The 18,411-nt window shown below is 36.9% G+C and overlaps 2 protein-coding genes across 2 annotated transcripts in view; both read right to left on the bottom strand.

Moving 5' to 3' along the window:
• LOC125683153 (alkyldihydroxyacetonephosphate synthase, peroxisomal-like) overlaps positions 1–18,411 on the bottom strand; it is a 113,828-nt gene that overhangs the window by 4,843 nt on the left and 90,574 nt on the right. The window contains exon 16 of the mRNA XM_048923991.2: positions 3,991–4,080. Coding sequence (XP_048779948.2) covers positions 3,991–4,080 — 90 coding nt within the window. The remainder of the gene's footprint in view (positions 1–3,990; positions 4,081–18,411) is intronic.
• LOC125650898 (uncharacterized) lies at positions 13,930–18,285 on the bottom strand. The gene has a single exon (XM_048879472.2). It carries the CDS (start codon positions 17,838–17,840, stop codon positions 16,092–16,094), a length of 1,749 nt encoding a protein of 582 aa, XP_048735429.2. The 5' UTR covers positions 17,841–18,285; the 3' UTR covers positions 13,930–16,091.

The following is an 18,411-nucleotide window of genomic DNA, read 5'->3' as shown; positions in this document are numbered from 1 at the left end:
TTCACAAAAACTGGTTATGACAATATAATAGTATTCACAACAATTTCATGAAACTATTTCTTAGAAAAATATGTCTGTGAAAAATAGGGGAAATCTATTGTATAATGGTCTTGATAAACAAATCAATGAAAACAGGGTTATTGCCTTTGGATTCAAGATCTTGAAACATGATTGATTATTCATATTATGAAATATTTTATGTGCAAGAAGACTAATGTGTAACAATAACTATGGGAAAAGGCTCCAACAAAATTTATGTTCCTATCATGCATAAATCTAAATAAATCATTGATTTTGCAAAATCTTATGATGTCACATGAGGGTGGAAATACAAATTCTTGTAAAATCATTGCATTTAAAGAAGTTTTGTTATTGTAAATATTGTAGTTAGCTTCTAATTGTGCGTTTCCGCCATTTGCAGGTGCAGATTCTGAACATTTTCAGAGAGGGTGAGGACTTTACATGGAACTTTTCCCACCCAAATGGGCAGTGCAGCCTCCAAAATGGTTAAAAATAACCTTTGTTCCAATCAAAGGAAGAGGGCAGATTACTACCCTTCTAGTGTACAAGTGACACACATTGTAGTACAGATTACTACCCTTCTAGTGTACAAATGACACACATTGTAGTACAGATTACTACCCTTCTAGTGTACAAGTGACACACATTGTAGTACAGATTACTACCCTTCTAGTGTACAAATGACACACATTGTAGTACAGATTACTACCCTTCTAGTGTACAAATGACACACATTGTAGTACAGATTACTACCCTTCTAATGTACAAGTGACACACATTGTAGTACAGATTACTACCCTTCTAGTGTACAAATGACACACATTGTAGTACACTGTTACTTTTATTACTACTACTGTGGTATGATTGAAATTGACATCTATCAATGACATTTGCTGCATATGTAAATTTTAAACATTTAATGATGCAAGTGATTAAAATTCCAATCAATATACAATGAAAAATGAGCAAAGGTAAGAGTATACACAGATGGATAGTACATGACTTTTAAAATATTTCAAACATGAAAAATGATCCATAAGAATGAACATAATTGTCACAGTTTATTCAAAATTAATAAAACGTTGAATTATTGATAAACAAATGCAATAGATAATTTCTACATCTCACTATGTGATGTAAGGAGGAAATAGATAATTTCCTGTCTCACAAACCTACAAGTGATGAAAGGAGGAAATAGATAATTTCAATATCTCACTAACCTACCTACAAGTGATGAAAGGAGGAAATAGATAATTTCCTATCTCACTAACCTACACATGATGTAGGGAGGAAATAGATAATTTCAATATCTCACCAACCTACAAGTGATGTAAAAAGGGAAGTAAATAATTTCCTATCTCACTAACCTACAAGTGATGTAAAAAGGGAAGTAAATAATTTCCTATCTCACTAACCTACAAGTGATGTAAGGAGGAAATAGATACTTTCAATATCTTACTAACTTACATGTGATGTAAGGAGGAAATAGATAATTTCCTATCTCACTAACCTACAGGTAATGTAAGGAGGAAATAGATAATTTCAATATCTCACTAACCTACAAGTGATGTAAGGAGAAAATAGATAATTTCAATATCTTACTAACTTACATGTGATGTAAGGAGGAAATAGATAATTTCCTATCTCACTAACCTACAGGTAATGTAAGGAGGAAATAGATAATTTCAATATCTCACTAACCTACAAGTGATGTAAGGAGAAAATAGATAATTTCAATATCTTACTAACTTACATGTGATGTAAGGAGGAAATAGATAATTTCCTATCTCACTAACCTACAGGTAATGTAAGGAGGAAATAGATAATTTCAATATCTCACTAACCTACAAGTGATGTAAGGAGAAAATAGATAATTTCAATATCTCAATAACTACAAGTGATGTAAGGGGGAAATAGATAATTTCAACATCTCACTAACCTACAAGTGATGTAAGGAGGAAATAGATAATTTCCTATCTCACTAACCTACAAGTGATGTAAGGAGGAAATAGATAATTTCTTATCTCACTAACCTACACGTGATGTAAGGAGGAAATAGATAATTTCCTGTCTCACTAACCTACACATGATGTAAGGAGGAAATAGATAATTTCCTGTCTCACTAACCTACAAGTAATGTAAGGAGGAAATAGATAATTTCCTATCTCACTAACCTACAAGTGATGTAAGGAGGAAATAGATAATTTTCTATCTCACTAACCTACAAGTGATGTAAGGAGGAAATAAATAATTTCAATATCTCACTAACCTACAATTGATGTAAGGAGGAAATAGATAATTTCCTATCTCACTAACCTACAAGTGATGTAAGGAGGAAATAGATAATTTCCTATCTCACTAACCTACAGGTAATGTAAGGAGGAAATAGATAATTTCAATATCTCACTAACCTACAAGTCATGTAAGGAGAAAATAGATAATTTCAATATCTCAATAACTACAAGTGATGTAAGGGGGAAATAGATAATTTCAACATCTCACTAACCTACAAGTGATGTAAGGAGGAAATAGATAATTTCCTATCTCACTAACCTACAAGTGATGTAAGGAGGAAATAGATAATTTCTTATCTTACTAACCTACACGTGATGTAAGGAGGAAATAGATAATTTCCTGTCTCACTAACCTACACATGATGTAAGGAGGAAATAGATAATTTCCTGTCTCACTAATCTACACGTGATGTAAGGAGGAAATAGATAATTTCCTATCTCACTAACCTACAAGTAATGTAAGGAGGAAATAGATAATTTCCTATCTCACTAACCTACAAGTGATCTAAGGAGGAAATAGATAATTTTCTATCTCACTAACCTACAAGTGATGTAAGGAGGAAATAAATAATTTCAATATCTCACTAACCTACAAGTGATGTAAGGAGGAAATAGATAATTTCCTATCTCACTAACCTACAAGTGATGTAAGGAGGAAATAGATAATTTTTTATCTCACTAACCTACAAGTGATGTAAGGAGGAAATAGATAATTTCCTATCTCACTAACCTACAGGTAATGTAAGGAGAAAATAGATAATTTCAATATCTCACTAACCTACAAGTCATTTAAGGAGAAAATAGATAATTTCAATATCTCAATAACTACAAGTGATGTAAGGGGGAAATAGATAATTTCAACATCTCACTAACCTACAAGTGATGTAAGGAGGAAGTAGATAATTTCCTATCTCACTAACCTACAAGTGATGTAAGGAGGAAATAGATAATTTCTTATCTCACTAACCTACACGTGATGTAAGGAGGAAATAGATAATTTCCTGTCTCACTAACCTACATATGATGTAAGGAGGAAATAGATAATTTCCTGTCTCACTAACCTACACGTGATGTAAGGAGGAAATAGATAATTTCCTATCTCACTAACCTACAAGTGATGTAAGGAGGAAATAGATAATTTTCTATCTCACTAACCTACAAGTGATGTAAGGAGGAAATAGATAATTTCAATATCTCACTAACCTACAAGTGATGTATGGAGGAAAGAGATAATTTCCTATCTCACTAACCTACAAGTGATGTAAGGAGGAAATAGATAATTTCAATATCTCACTAACCTACAAGTGATGTATGGAGGAAAGAGATAATTTCCTATCTCACTAACCTACAAGTGATGTAAGGAGGAAATAGATAATTTCAATATCTCACTAACCTACAAGTGATGTAAGGAGGAAATAGATAATTTCCTGTCTCACTAACCTACAAGTGATGTAAGGAGGAAATTGATAATTTCCTATCTCACTAACCTACAAGTGATGTAAGGAGGAAATAGATAATTTCCTGTCTCACTAACCTACAAGTGATGTAAGGAGGAAATAGATAATTTCCTGTCTCACTAACCTACACGTGATGTAAGGAGGAAATAGATAATTTCCTGTCTCACTAACCTACACGTGATGTAAGGAGGAAATAGATAATTTCCTATCTCACTAACCTACACGTGATGTAAGGAGGAAATTGGATTCCCTTCTCTTTGCACTCTCTGTGTAATCTGTCCTTGACATTCTGGCATAAGTCTAGACATCTGGAAAAGAAATGATTGATGGATACATGTGTTTTACTTTAAGGATCGAACAAGTACATTGTTTAGGTATCTTTGCTGGCCAATGGCTATGATTAACTACTCTCTTTTTCACTAGCCAAGGGTTCCTTCCACTTTTTAAATGTAGAGTATTGGAATCTTTAGCAAGGGAAGATGGTATTATAAACTACTTTTCAAAGATTTCTTCTCATTCCCTAGAATACCAACAATATAACACGAGGCCCATGGGCCATATCAATCACCTGAATCACTATGGCTGTGCTGTTGTGATTTTTAAAAGATTTTATACAGTGTTTATTCCAAGGAAAAATTCTGACCCCATATTGTGGCCCCAACCTAGCCCTACAGGGTCAAGTGTAAACCATGACACAGGGTCACAAATCATGGTATGAAAATGTAAGGTCTTGCCATAAGAAATCTATATTCCAAATATATAAGCTCTGCCTTAAACAGTTCAGGAGATATTGCCTAGGTTATGTTTTCTTAAAACCAGGTCAAACTCAAAGGTCACAAGATTAAAAGCCGATACCAAAAGAAAGGTTTTGTCACATGGAATGCACATATGAAATATGAGATCCATATCACTGTTTATCACTTACCATTCAAATGTTATAATCAAGTTTCCAGTTTCATACAGAGAGGACAAAAACAATAATACCCCCCCCCCCCCCCTTTGAATCCGTATACAACACATACAATCCCTACCTTAAACAGTTCAGAGGATATTGCCTATGTTAACTTTTCCTAAAAGTCAGTCAAAATGTATGATCAAGGTTACAATGTAAAAATCTAATTTTTTTAATACCAGAATTTATTGAGATCTATGCCAATGCCACTTAAACCTACAAATGCAATTCGTACATGATACCAATATTGAAGCTTCATAATATACATATAAACTGATACATATGAGAGAGAGAGAGAGAGAGAGAGAGAGAGAGAGAGAGAGAGAGAGAGAAGTGATACTAATATAAATGATACATAAGATAGAAAAAGAGGGATGGTGAGAGAGAAAGAGGGAGAGAGTAATGAGATGTAATTTGTTACAGGTACATCAGTATGGTAAAATCAATCATAATCAGGTTGTGTTGATATAAAAATACGAGATCTAAAGTAAAAAGGATAAGAATGAGTGTATTTGCCAAAAAACCCAAATATTTCACTGATTCATAAATTGAGAGTTTGTCCAAGAGAGAAAAAATATTCCACTGATTCATAAATTCAGAATCTGTCCAAGAAAAATATATATAGTCAAACCTGTATTAAGAAACCATCCAATGGAGAGTGGAACAAGAGGCCCATGGGCCACATCACTCATTTGAGTCACCTTGGCTCATATTTAAAGATTTTTCCTATTCGCATGTAAAACTTTGATCCCTATATTGTGGCCCCAACCTACTCCCCGGGGCCATGATTTTTACAAAATTGAATCTGCAATATGTCATGAAACTTTCATGTAAATGTAAACTTCCCTGGCCAGTGATTTTTAAGAAGATTTTTAATGATTTTCCCTGTATATCTGTATGTAAAATTTTGATTCCCTACTGTGGCCCCATCTTACCCCCCGGGGACCATGATTTTTATAAACTTCAATCTGCACTATGTCAGGAAGCTTTTGTGCAAATTGTAAACTTCTTTAGCCTAATGGTTCTTAAGGAGAAAATTTTTAAAGATTTTTTCTATTTATTAGTTATGTAAAACTTTGATCCCCTATTGTGGCCCCATCCTAACCCCAGTTGTCATGAGTTTCACAAACTTGAATCTGCACTATGTCAGGAAGCTTTCATGTAAATCTCAGCTTTTTTTTTAGCTCAGTGGTTCTTGAGAAGATTTTTCAAGATTTTGCCTATATATTTGTATGCAAAACTTTGATCCCCTATTGTTGCCTCATCTTACCCCTGGGGGTCATGATTTTAACAAACTTGAATCTGCACTATGTCAGGAAGCTTTCATGTAAATTTCCACTTTCCTGGCCCCGTAGTGTTTGAGAAGAAGATTTTTAAAGATTTTCCCTATATATTTGTATGTAAAATTTTGATCCCCTATTGTGGCCCCATCCAACCCCCAGGGGCCATGATTTTAACAAACTTGAATCTGCACTATGTCAGGAAGCTTTCATGTAAATTTCAGCTCTTCTAGACCAGTGGTTCTTGAGAAGATTTTTAAATGACCTCACCCTATTTTTGCATTTTTGTGATTATCTCCCCTTTGAAGGGGGCATGTCCCTTCATTTGAACAAACTTGAAAGCCCTTTACCCAAGGATGCTTTTGGCCAAGTTTGCTTATAATTGGCCCAGTGCTTCTGGAGAAGAAGTCGAAAATGTAAAAAGTTTACAAACGGATGGACAACGGACACCAGGAGATCAAAAAGCTCACTTGAGCTTTCAGCTCAGGTGAGCTAATAAATTGTTTTAATCTTATAGGTTTTCTGTAAGTTTTCTAAAGCCCCTATCACATGTTCAAGGATCAGGAGCTGGTCGACGACGGAAGCAAAATTCTGTCATCCGGGGTGATCTAGCATCTTTAGGTTCTGGATGTCGTAATGCTGATGTCAACATGGTCTTATCACGATGCAGACGTGTAAAACACTGGTTTCTCTACAGATAAGCACGGTAGCTATCAGTAAATCCCTGGAAAAAAATCCTTGTCAGTGCTGGCAATATCACAGAGCGTATAGAAGATCCGAGTTTCTGTCGGTTCTTCCACAGTTGTTTCACAGAGATACATTGATGACCATGAATTATCATGGTCTTTCTCCCCTGCGTTTATCGTGACTGTACGTGTAGTTTCCGGGAACAATCTGTGTACTATCCGTAGACATCTGTGTTCTTAAGCAGAAAAGTTTCATACACGGAGGAGCCCGGACTTTACACAGATACTTCAGTGCCTCCATGGACCCCTCGGTTGATACATGGAGGTGCACAAAACATACATGGATCTATCTGGGATGATTCGGGGGGAAGATGAAACATGTTTTGTTTTCCCGGATTGGTTTAACAAAGCCGGATGCATATACAGTTGTACAGTTATGACGGATTGTCACAGATCACCACAAATTGACGATCCGGGATCATCAGGCCTCTCATCTGTGAATATGTGAAAGGGGCTTAAAGAATAAAAAGAGCCCTTTTCTTAAAAAAAATCCGATATGTACACTACATTCTTCTCGAACCACTTTTTATAAAAACTGTTTTATTTCCAATTTTGATATTGTTATTGTTCCATATTGGCTGTCTTTTGAAGCCATACCAATTTCGAATTTTTATTTTATCTTGATTAATTTGAAATGCAGTAACGGTATCTTTCCAGAAAGCATTGGTAATGTCTTTTTTAAAACATTTATATACTGTATATACTTGCCTATAAGTCGGTCCGCCTATAAGTCAGTTGTATTTTTTAAGGTTATTTTGTAGGAATTTGCCATTGACCCGCTTATAAGTTGGTACAAATTTTTGTCAGAATCGGTCGACATGCAATTTCAAGTCAATGCTCTAGTGTTTTTACCTATGTTTCAAAAAATATTTTGAGAAATTAATAATTATGAGGTGCTCAATATCCAAGCCATACCTGTTTGGGGTTTAAATGCAACCCTTGATCTATTATGGGCAATGATCCCTTGTTTACCTAAGCAATTATGGTCGCCTAATTACCAGTACCTGACACTGTGTTTACTTAGTGGCACGCGCCTCGCGAAAACTGTTACTGTGGGATTCCGGTATAATTCATTGTATCAACAATTTTAAGAGTCAAGAATGATGATCTAAATTATCTGTTAACAATATTCAATCTTTTATGAAATATATTTCAGCCGGTATACATATGAATATTTCAATATTAAATCGGGTTCGTAATTCAATTTTACCGATAAATGATAGATTAGTTGAATATTGAAAGTTTTAATTATAGCGGTATGTAAATAATTTTTAACTAGATAAAAATATGCAAAAACTTGTACTTTATACATAATTCTAAAATACATAAACAATACAATATGTCGAGATTGTTATTTAAGTTATTAAATATAGTTTATATAAGTTTATTCTGTATCGTAGCTATCGGGTCTATATTTAGAATCTGGCAGATCTCATGTATCACATGATCAAATGGACCAATCAGTATTAAGCTGCATAGCATCACTGCATCAGTTTGAAGTTCTTCTGTGGCTAAGCAAATTTCTTAGATTCCTTCGGAATATTATTCAAGGATTTATAGCTTGTGCATATTCATTTGTGTTCATTGAACTTACGGTAAATACACCAAACTGCGAATTTGAACCGCGACATGTGAATGTGCGCGTGGGTGTTGATACGGACACTATTTGCAGTTTCCTTCAGATTCTAGGATATTGTTTCTGTTTATATCACTAATGTTCAGTGGAGCATTACTGTGATTAGTCAGCCCTCATTACACTTGAAACTTCAAATGTGAACAGTGACAGGCGAATGTGCGCAGGCTTTGTTTATATTGTCACACTCCAGTTGCCGAGTTTATTACAATCTTTATGTGAGTACTGTGACTAAGCTACGCGTCTATATCTTCTAAAATGCCAGGAAGGAAACGAAAACAAAATGCTACACCAGCGCCAGTTAGGCAGAGACAAGTCAGACCCCGTCACGAAAACAATTCGCGATGGAATTTGAACGGGCCTGAAAATTGGTCTACTTCAGAACTGTTTAATAAACTGAGAGAAGCCAATATAATATTGCCAGCAAATTTGAAGAAAGCTCAACTCGTGCAAATATTTAAGGACAATGTTCTGAATAAAGACAGAAGTGACTCAACGGACGATTCAAGTGAAATTCAGGTTCTGGACCAAGAGACAAATATTCAACATGGCGAATTGACTTTACTTCCGGCATCTTCAATTAGCAATCCCGAGATCGAGGCTGGGCGGATGTCATCAAATGATCCACTCCTTAGGCACCAAGACAAGGCTGGGCGGAAGCAGATAGAACTGTCAAACGCTGTCCAAAACATCCCATGATCAGTTGAGCATCTCGCAAATGAGATTAGCACGCGCAAGCGCCACGGCGTTTCCAACCAGGACAATGAGCCCTCAGGATCAGGAAATTTCACTTTTGACGCACCTACGCCAAGAATATCTTCCGACTTTGTCCCTCATATAGAAATGGTATCGTCAAATCTGCGAAACCAAATCATACAAGGTAAGGATGTCAACTTGGCTCTACTACTTATGCCCCACGAAACTGAGGAGAATAGTCTACATGACAGCGATGGGCGCTTCATCGTAATTAAAAACAACACTGACCCCAGATTACAAAGAAATCTGACTTTAAGCGAGTTTATTGTGGCATTCACTAAGTATCGGAACATCCTATGCGAAGTCTTTCCAGAGAGAAGGTCCGAGTTAGATGCATACTTAAGGGATATCATTGAAATGGCATCCACCACTAAGGGGTCGGCTTTTTATGATTACCACAAAGCATTTTCAGCAAGGGCCAGTACACTTCTACAACAGAGAAACATCCGAAGAGACACAAAACTATTTACAACCATATTTGCAGGACAGACTATTAATCGTTGTGAAATGTGCAATAGTGTCACACATTCGTCCCACTTCTGCCCCAGAATTAAACACAACACCTTGTAATCCCCATCAAGCGCATCACACAAAAATCCGCAAACATCTAGTCTGTGTGATGTTCAAGGTAGGCCTAGGATTAAGCATAAGGGCAAAGAAATTTGCAACAATTTTAACAGTGTGACAGAGTGTCAGAGGAAAGCTTGCAACTTAGTCCACATATGTTCAGAATGCAAATTCAACAACCACACAGCACCCACGTGCAACAAACTGAAATCCAAGCCAAGTATCACCAGTGAAAAGGCGTGACTATTAGATCACAAATCCAATGCAGAAAATATTGTTTCAGATTTTAAGGTTAACACGCCAATTAATATTGGAAATCTTCAAGAGGAACTATCAAATCATACATGTACCGTATAAGTCCTATTGGGATAGTGGTAGGAAAGTATTCCAAGAAAAATAGACTGATTGTTGATTTGTCTGCTCCGCATAACTCAGAATCCGACTCAAGTATCAACAGTCTGATCAACAAAGATGAATACTCTTTGCAATATGTACATATAGATGATGCTACAAGTATATTAAAATCGTTGGGAGTCAACTCTTGCATGTGTAAAACGGACATTGTGGATGCTTTTAAGCTGATTCCCATTTCTCCGGAAGTGCAACCTTTTTATGGTGTTAAATGGAGAAACAAATACTACTTTTACAAGCGATTAGTGTTTGGGTGCCGAAGTAGCCCAAAATTTTTTTATATGCTGTCGCAAGTTGTGTGTTGGATCTTACAAAACAATTATAACATCAAACATATCTTGCATTTGCTTGATGATTTTCTAACTATTGATATACCAGGTGATGAAGATCTTCGAAGCATGGCCATACTGACTATGGTGTTTAGAAGGTTAGGTATTCCGATATCTGAAAAGAAAACTATGGGTCCTTGTACTGTGTTGGAGTATTTAGGCATAATACTGGACTCAGAAAAAATGGAGGCTAGAATTCCAGTAGAGAAGATAAATTGTATTTTCTCTCTTATAGAAGAACTTAAAGTAAAACGCTCGTGTACCAAGAGAAAACTGCTAAGCGTCTTGGGCCATTTCAATTTTGCAGCTCGTATTATTCCAGAAGGAAAGTCTTTTATTTCTTATTTACTAACGTTGGCGCACTCGGTCCCCGAATTGCATTATCATGTGAACCTAACCAAAGAATGTAGACTTGACCTTGCTATGTGGGAAACTTTTCTCAAACAGTGGAATGGGAGATCTTTCTTCTTAGAAGACAATATGACTTTTGCTTCGGACATTTCATTGTATACTGATGCTTCTTCCAAGCACGGTTTTGGTGGATATTACCACGGAAAATGGTTCCAAGGGAAATGGCCAGTCGAGATTCAGACCTTATGAAGTGATTCATTATCAATGGCGTTACTAGAATTATATCCGATAGTGGTGGCAGTGGTTATATGGGGTCACGAGTGGACTGGCAAACGAATTAAATTTTGTTGTGACAACCTCGTGACCGTCCAAATTATTAACAAATGCAGATCAAAGTCACCCATGATCATGAAATTGCTTCGAAAGCTAACATGGAAATCCGCATGCGATAATTTTATCATAACCTCCATTCATGTCCCAGAAAAGAAAAACATTATAGCCAGTGATTTTTTTTGTTTTTCAAACTACCACCCCTCCTTTTGAATTGGGAAAAATTAGCGACATTTTCCTCAAATTGGGAAAAATCATTCATAGTAAATTAAAATGGTAAAGATGCATAAAATAATCAAATAACAATTTTTTGTTTGAGGTTTATTTCAGATCTGATTTAAAATCATAAAATAAATCATTATTTAACATTAAATATGTATTGGAAGTCACACCTTGTATATATATTATTTACTTTTTCTAAGAAATACTTATTGTCTAATTTCATAAAGAAAACTAGAGCCAAGCTCGTTGCAAAGCAACGAGAGGTCTTCCGTCGGAGGTGTGTGACATAAAAACCTTAAACTTGACCATATGTCCTTGGGTCAGGTCCTAATGCAGCCTAGTTAACATGAAAATACAGGAACCGTACATGAGTATGTGTGTGTGGGATCTAACTTTCGCCTTCTTTCCCTCTTGATATGTTATACGTAACATCACCCCGGGAAAAATAATTTGAAATACTTATCCAGTGATTTTACAAAAGACAAATACAAGTTAAGTTTTTAGAAAGAAAATAATCAACTGTACTGTGACAGGAAGATAAGTACTGTAACGATATAAGTAGTTTGGCTACGCTGGCGATTCTGACTTCTCGTATGTACTTATGAAATAGTTTGAGAATTTAATATACAGTGGAACCCCGTTATTACGTTCCCCCTTTAATACGTTAGTCCGCATATTACGTTGGAATTTCAAAGCACAAAACCATTTAACAAACCTATATAAAATAGACCTCGTTATTACGTTGTCCGAAAATGCCGGGACTCGGTATTACGTTGTAAAAATTCCGACAAAAACGTAATAAACCCCTAATTATTCAATAGTGATTCTCAAAATAATAAGCCATTCACACCTTGACTGCCTGAGGCAGTCACCATGTAAATTTCCTGGTCTGTTTGGGGTTAGAGACGCTTGACTGATCACGCTTCGATAGATCTAGCGACATCAGTACAGGTGAATACCCCGTAGAGAAGCCAGTGATAAACAATTAAATAATGTTTATTTAGAAATTGTACTCTATGAAATTTACTTCATTTTTCATAATTTGATAATCAAAGAAATAATTTCTCAACCGCCTGCGTGTTCAGCATAGTGTGATTACCTTCGCTATTAAAACTCTATTCACGGAAAGCTTTGGTACCAAACAAGAAAGACAAGATTTATCGTAGCAATGTTACAACCGCTTGGGTAACTGCTTGGACATAGGTGATTAAAGGTGTTCAATTAAAAAAATTGTTCGTTGTTTGGACATGCAGCTTGGGTGTTCGTAAATCTCGTCCATACATACACCAATCTATCGGCCGATTTGTGCACGGCATTTACCTCAGTGAATATTTTAAAATCCCTTGATGCGCACGTGATTTTAGTGCCATCATTTAGCGTTATAAATGAAATCTTCGTGCATCATTATATTTTTTTTATGTGGATTGCGCTTAAATTGTTCTCCGTGCATGTTTATCGTTGGTGAGAAGTGTGTAAGTGTTGGGTATCGTGTGCATTTTGTGTCTATAGTTTTGTTGTTTTTTGGGTGGGATTTCTTTTTATTGTGTTGTGTATTGTGTGATTAGAGAACTTAATAAAAACGATGTTTTGTTATTTTTTAAATACGAATGTTGAATACGAACCGGAACGAGTTATTGAGAGAAATTTACATGAACGTATTGTTTTAAAGTTGAACAAAATGGCGGTCCAAACGAATGCAGAAAAAGCAACGTTTATCAAAACATCCTTATGTATCCTACACCGAAATAAAGAAAAGGGATAAGAACATGAAGAATTACGGACATTAAAGATAAGATGTAAATAAAACAAAGTATCATAGTCTTTTAAACAAAGAAACAGTAAAGATATATTCACACACCCCTTCACGGAGTACTAACGGACGATATACAATTTCCAAATGATATTTTTAACGGATTTAACTGGGAACGTTTATTACGTTGCCCCCGGTATTACGTTATTTTATCGTGACAAAATGGAAAACGTAATAACGGGGTTCCACTGTATATCATTGAAATGAAGCTACAGTCATGGGACATAATTATTCGCCACCCCGTGCGCAAATGGCGTTGTATTTGCGATTAGGAACTGAAAATAGACCCCCGCGCTATAAATAGACAACAAATTTCCCCTTCATATTTTTACAACAGGGTCAAGCTACTAAAATTGATGACGTGTACACATACATTTTTTCGTCTGCTATGATCATAAACTTAGTAAACCTTGTTGATTGAAATGGGTCGTAAAGGGAAAGAGCTGAGCATTGAAGTAAGAAATCTCATAATAAATTCACACAAAGTGAACAGAAATGTTTCTAACTTAACAAGGACTTTAGGAATACCCAGATCTACCGTGCGAAGTGTTATTAAGAAATTCAAACAGCATTCTGATGTGAAAAATCGCACGGGAAGGGTCCGTAAGTGTCTATTCACGCAGAGGGATTCTAACAAACTTTCAAGGGTCATCAAAGAAAATCGGAGATGTACTTACAAAGACATAACAGGCATTATTAATGAAAATAGGAATCATCAATTTTTTAACAAAAACTGTTGAAAGAAAAATTTATACACAACCACCAGACAGTCAGAGTTTAACATTTATTTACATATCCAACTGAAAACTCATATTGATTACTAACATACATGCCTACATCAGAAGAACATACAATATGTACAAAACAACAAAAAATAAAATACAGTTTGGCGTTCTGGGGGCTTCTCATTCTTATAACTCCAATACTACATAACTATATGTACTCTACTCTACTCTACACTAACTCTAGTGAACTAGCCTTGGGCTGATCCCAGCAGGTCACGAACGACCATCTGGACTAAAACCACAACTAAGCAACTGGCTGATCCCAGTGAGCTACCCCGGGTTGATCCCAACGGGTCCAAAAGGATTGATGAAGCTCCGGGCTGATCCCAAGGAGCTACCCGCGACTGAATCTAGCGGGTTAATGAACACAAAAAACAAGCTCCGGGCTGATCCCAAGGAGCTGCCCGGGGTGATCCCAGCGGGCGAGAAAACAGACTGAAGCTCCGGGCTGATCCCAGGGAGCTGAATGAGCAAATCCCCATGCATGCAAAACTGAATGGAAATGAAGCTCCGGGCTGATCCCAGGGAGCTTACCCGGGGCTGATCCCAGCGGGTAACCAACAAACCCGAATACAAATCCAATGAAGCTCGAGCTGATCTGTGAGCTTAACCATGTATATACAGAGAAACATAGACGTGGCCGAGATTCCTGCCCGAATAACGTGTCAACCTAATATCTACAATATACCGCCTGCCAACATAATTCATATACAGGTTCTAATACAATACATGTACATATAAACAAATAATGTATGTAATAAGTAAATAATCCCTTGGGGGCAAAATTCCCCCAGGAATGAACAATCCCTTGGGGGCAAAATTCCCCCAGGAATGAACGCCATGAACAAAAGGAATGAGGAGCCCCAATAAGAGAAGAGAGCCGGGGAAGTTGATGGGGAAGGTGGGTGGGTAGCTGCTGTTACTTTCAGTCTCCTACAAGGCTATACAATGAACTTAATCAGCATCCCCCTCTAGGCATCAATGCTCCCGGCTACTCTAATCTGATTGGTCATCTAATTACACTGACCAATACCAAATCTAATTTTAGAATCGATATGATAAATAAAAACAAAGCAACATCAAATATCCTAATTAAACATAGTTAGCTAAGTACAGGAAAAGGAAACCAACGTTGTGTATAAATAATAATTTAATAAATCAAATTTCAATTTATACACAACCACCAGACAGTCAGAGTTTAACATTTATTTACATATCCAACTGAAAACTCATATTGATTACTAACATACATGCCTACATCAGAAGAACATACAATATGTACAAAACAACAAAAAATAAAATACAGTTTGGCGTTCTGGGGGCTTCTCATTCTTATAACTCCAATACTACATAACTATATGTACTCTACTCTACTCTACACTAACTCTAGTGAACTAGCCTTGGGCTGATCCCAGCAGGTCACGAACGACCATCTGGACTAAAACCACAACTAAGCAACTGGCTGATCCCAGTGAGCTACCCCGGGTTGATCCCAACGGGTCCAAAAGGATTGATGAAGCTCCGGGCTGATCCCAAGGAGCTACCCGCGACTGAATCTAGCGGGTTAATGAACACAAAAAACAAGCTCCGGGCTGATCCCAAGGAGCTGCCCGGGGTGATCCCAGCGGGCGAGAAAACAGACTGAAGCTCCGGGCTGATCCCAGGGAGCTGAATGAGCAAATCCCCATGCATGCAAAACTGAATGGAAATGAAGCTCCGGGCTGATCCCAGGGAGCTTACCCGGGGCTGATCCCAGCGGGTAACCAACAAACCCGAATACAATCCAATGAAGCTCGAGCTGATCTGTGAGCTTAACCATGTATATACAGAGAAACATAGACGTGGCCGAGATTCCTGCCCGAATAACGTGTCAACCTAATATCTACAATATACCGCCTGCCAACATAATTCATATACAGGTTCTAATACAATACATGTACATATAAACAAATAATGTATGTAATAAGTAAATAATCCCTTGGGGGCAAAATTCCCCCAGGAATGAAAGCCAAATGAACGAAAGGAATGAGTGAAGCCCCCAAGAACCGGTAGTCATGAAAAAAGAAAAAAAAAAAAAAAAAATTTTTAACATGTAATAATAATAGGCTCATGTACACAGTAGAAAAAAAAAAAAAAGAAACAACATATTACAAATATGACATTTGTACTTGTGCTTTTTGAACAGCCTCTACATCTGTTCTAATATATCTGTTGTAGCAGTCTGAAGACCAACGACCTAATTCTTTAATAACATGATCTTCAACACCAGCTGCAGCCGCTGCTGTAGCTGCACCTATCCTAAAAGAATGACCTGAAAATTTGTTATCATCATATCCAATCCGAAGGAGTATCTCTTTCAGTTGCAGAACAAAAGTGTCTCTTGGCATGGGTTTAAGGTTAAATTCATTGTCTACAAATAATGGCGATTTGCCAGTGTTTGAACTAAACAGAGATTTGCGAGCATCTAAATATGATATCATGGTGTACACCGGTTTAAAGTGGTCATTTTCAAAAATAACAATTTCAACACCTTTTGAAAATGGATCTGTTTTGGAGGTTCTTAATTTCAAAACAAAAGCACTTCCTCCTGGTTTAATATGTACATCTGAGATTTGTAAAAATTGTTCTACATTCTGAGATTTGCATGTGATTTCACCACATCTCAAAAAACCAAAAAATGCACATGAATACATACATTTTAACATGAGATCTACAAAAGGAGAAAAAACTCCCTGGTCTAAAACATTCCATATTTGTGCTAAAATTCTTGTAGTAATAGGAAAACGCTTGTGATGGACATTTGACTGTAATCTTTTAACACCTCTTAACACATAATGCAACTGATCGCATCCTTTCAAGACATCGCCCAATCCAGACTTAATATAGTGAAACCTAATGCCAGCAAGATATAATTTAATGGTGTCATGTTTCAATTTCAGCACCGATTTACAATGTGTCACAAAATAAACAAGGTCTGATTCTTGTATGAGAGGTAACCCATGCTTGGAGAACTTAGCACCATTCATAATCATAAAGTTCTGAAAACACTGTAAGGCTGAAGAATATGTCTTGCGAGTTGACTGGTTCAGTGAAGCTTCCCAAAGTCCCTGCAACTCCTGATCTAGTCTGTCATCATCACCGAATGATGCACGCAAGGCACTGGAAAGGGGTTGGCTTGGGGAGCTAAGGTTCGGAATCTCTGCATCTGACACTATCTGCTGTCTCAGTTGTGGCGATATAGTCTCTACCAATGGTAATGATTCAGAAGCGTAGCCATAGGTCGTCCTCACATTGTTGAGCTGACCAGGTGATCCAGCAGCAGCCGAGACTTGACGCGATTGGAAAGCAGAGAAAGCGGAAGCCAGATCATAACCACGGCTTTCATTCGTCGGAGAAATGGGCAAAGAGTCTGTGGATACGTGTACTGTAGACAGACCCGCCGAAGTTGGAGGTTCGTTGTTACCGGTGGTCACCCGTGTTGCATTTCTTGCCGTTTCTGTCCGGAGAAGCGGTCTCCCTGCAACGGCATTGTCCGACTGAATATTAGCCTGAGCGGTAAGAGAATTCACTCTAGTGTTTAACGACACCACACTTTGTTGCAGCGATTGAACCGTTGATGTCAACTTTGACACCAAGTCTACCAACACTCTCTGTTCGCCATTGTTGTTTACTCGTTGCGTTGCATTGTGGGATGTGTCATTGTGGGACTGCGTAGGTCTATTTATAGGATTCTCATTCTCATTCTCTTCAATCAAACGTATCAACACGGATCTGCGAGCATTGGTGGGAAAGTTAATACCGCGGGAATTCAGAGTTTCTCTCAAACGTGCCGAAGTCCAATTAGCAGGTAGTTCAGGATTGTACGGTACCGATCGATTAGATCGCTTAGGTCCCATGGCGGGAAAATAATGCACCAGTCACACAAACAAATACAACTCCCAGAATCTTCTATATATGTGGAAAACACTACATGAAAACGTCTCCAAGATGAATAGTAAGTTCCAATATGATCATTGAAAGGAATCACGATATAGATAAATGTTGAAAAGGCAAAAATAATAGCTGCTGTTACTTTCAGTCTCCTACAAGGCTATACAATGAACTTAATCAGCATCCCCCTCTAGGCATCAATGCTCCCGGCTACTCTAATCTGATTGGTCATCTAATTACACTGACCAATACCAAATCTAATTTTAGAATCGATATGATAAATAAAAACAAAGCAACATCAAATATCCTAATTAAACATAGTTAGCTAAGTACAGGAAAAGGAAACCAACGTTGTGTATAAATAATAATTTAATAAATCAAATTTCAATAAAAAAAACTAGTTCTAATTGTAACGGGGACCGTTACAGATGTTCCCCAAACCTCCCCCAATTAAAAAGTGATGTCCTTGTGAATCTATAGGAAAAAATCATTTTATTTTAGCCTTTAATTACATGTAGTACGTTCAATATGGTCATT

Source organism: Ostrea edulis, chromosome 6 (genome assembly GCF_947568905.1).
Source record: "Ostrea edulis chromosome 6, xbOstEdul1.1, whole genome shotgun sequence".
Classification (NCBI taxonomy): Eukaryota; Metazoa; Mollusca; class Bivalvia; order Ostreida; family Ostreidae; genus Ostrea; species Ostrea edulis.
The sequence above is the reverse complement of the archived record's forward strand: the minus strand, read 5'-3'. Positions and strand labels throughout refer to the sequence as shown.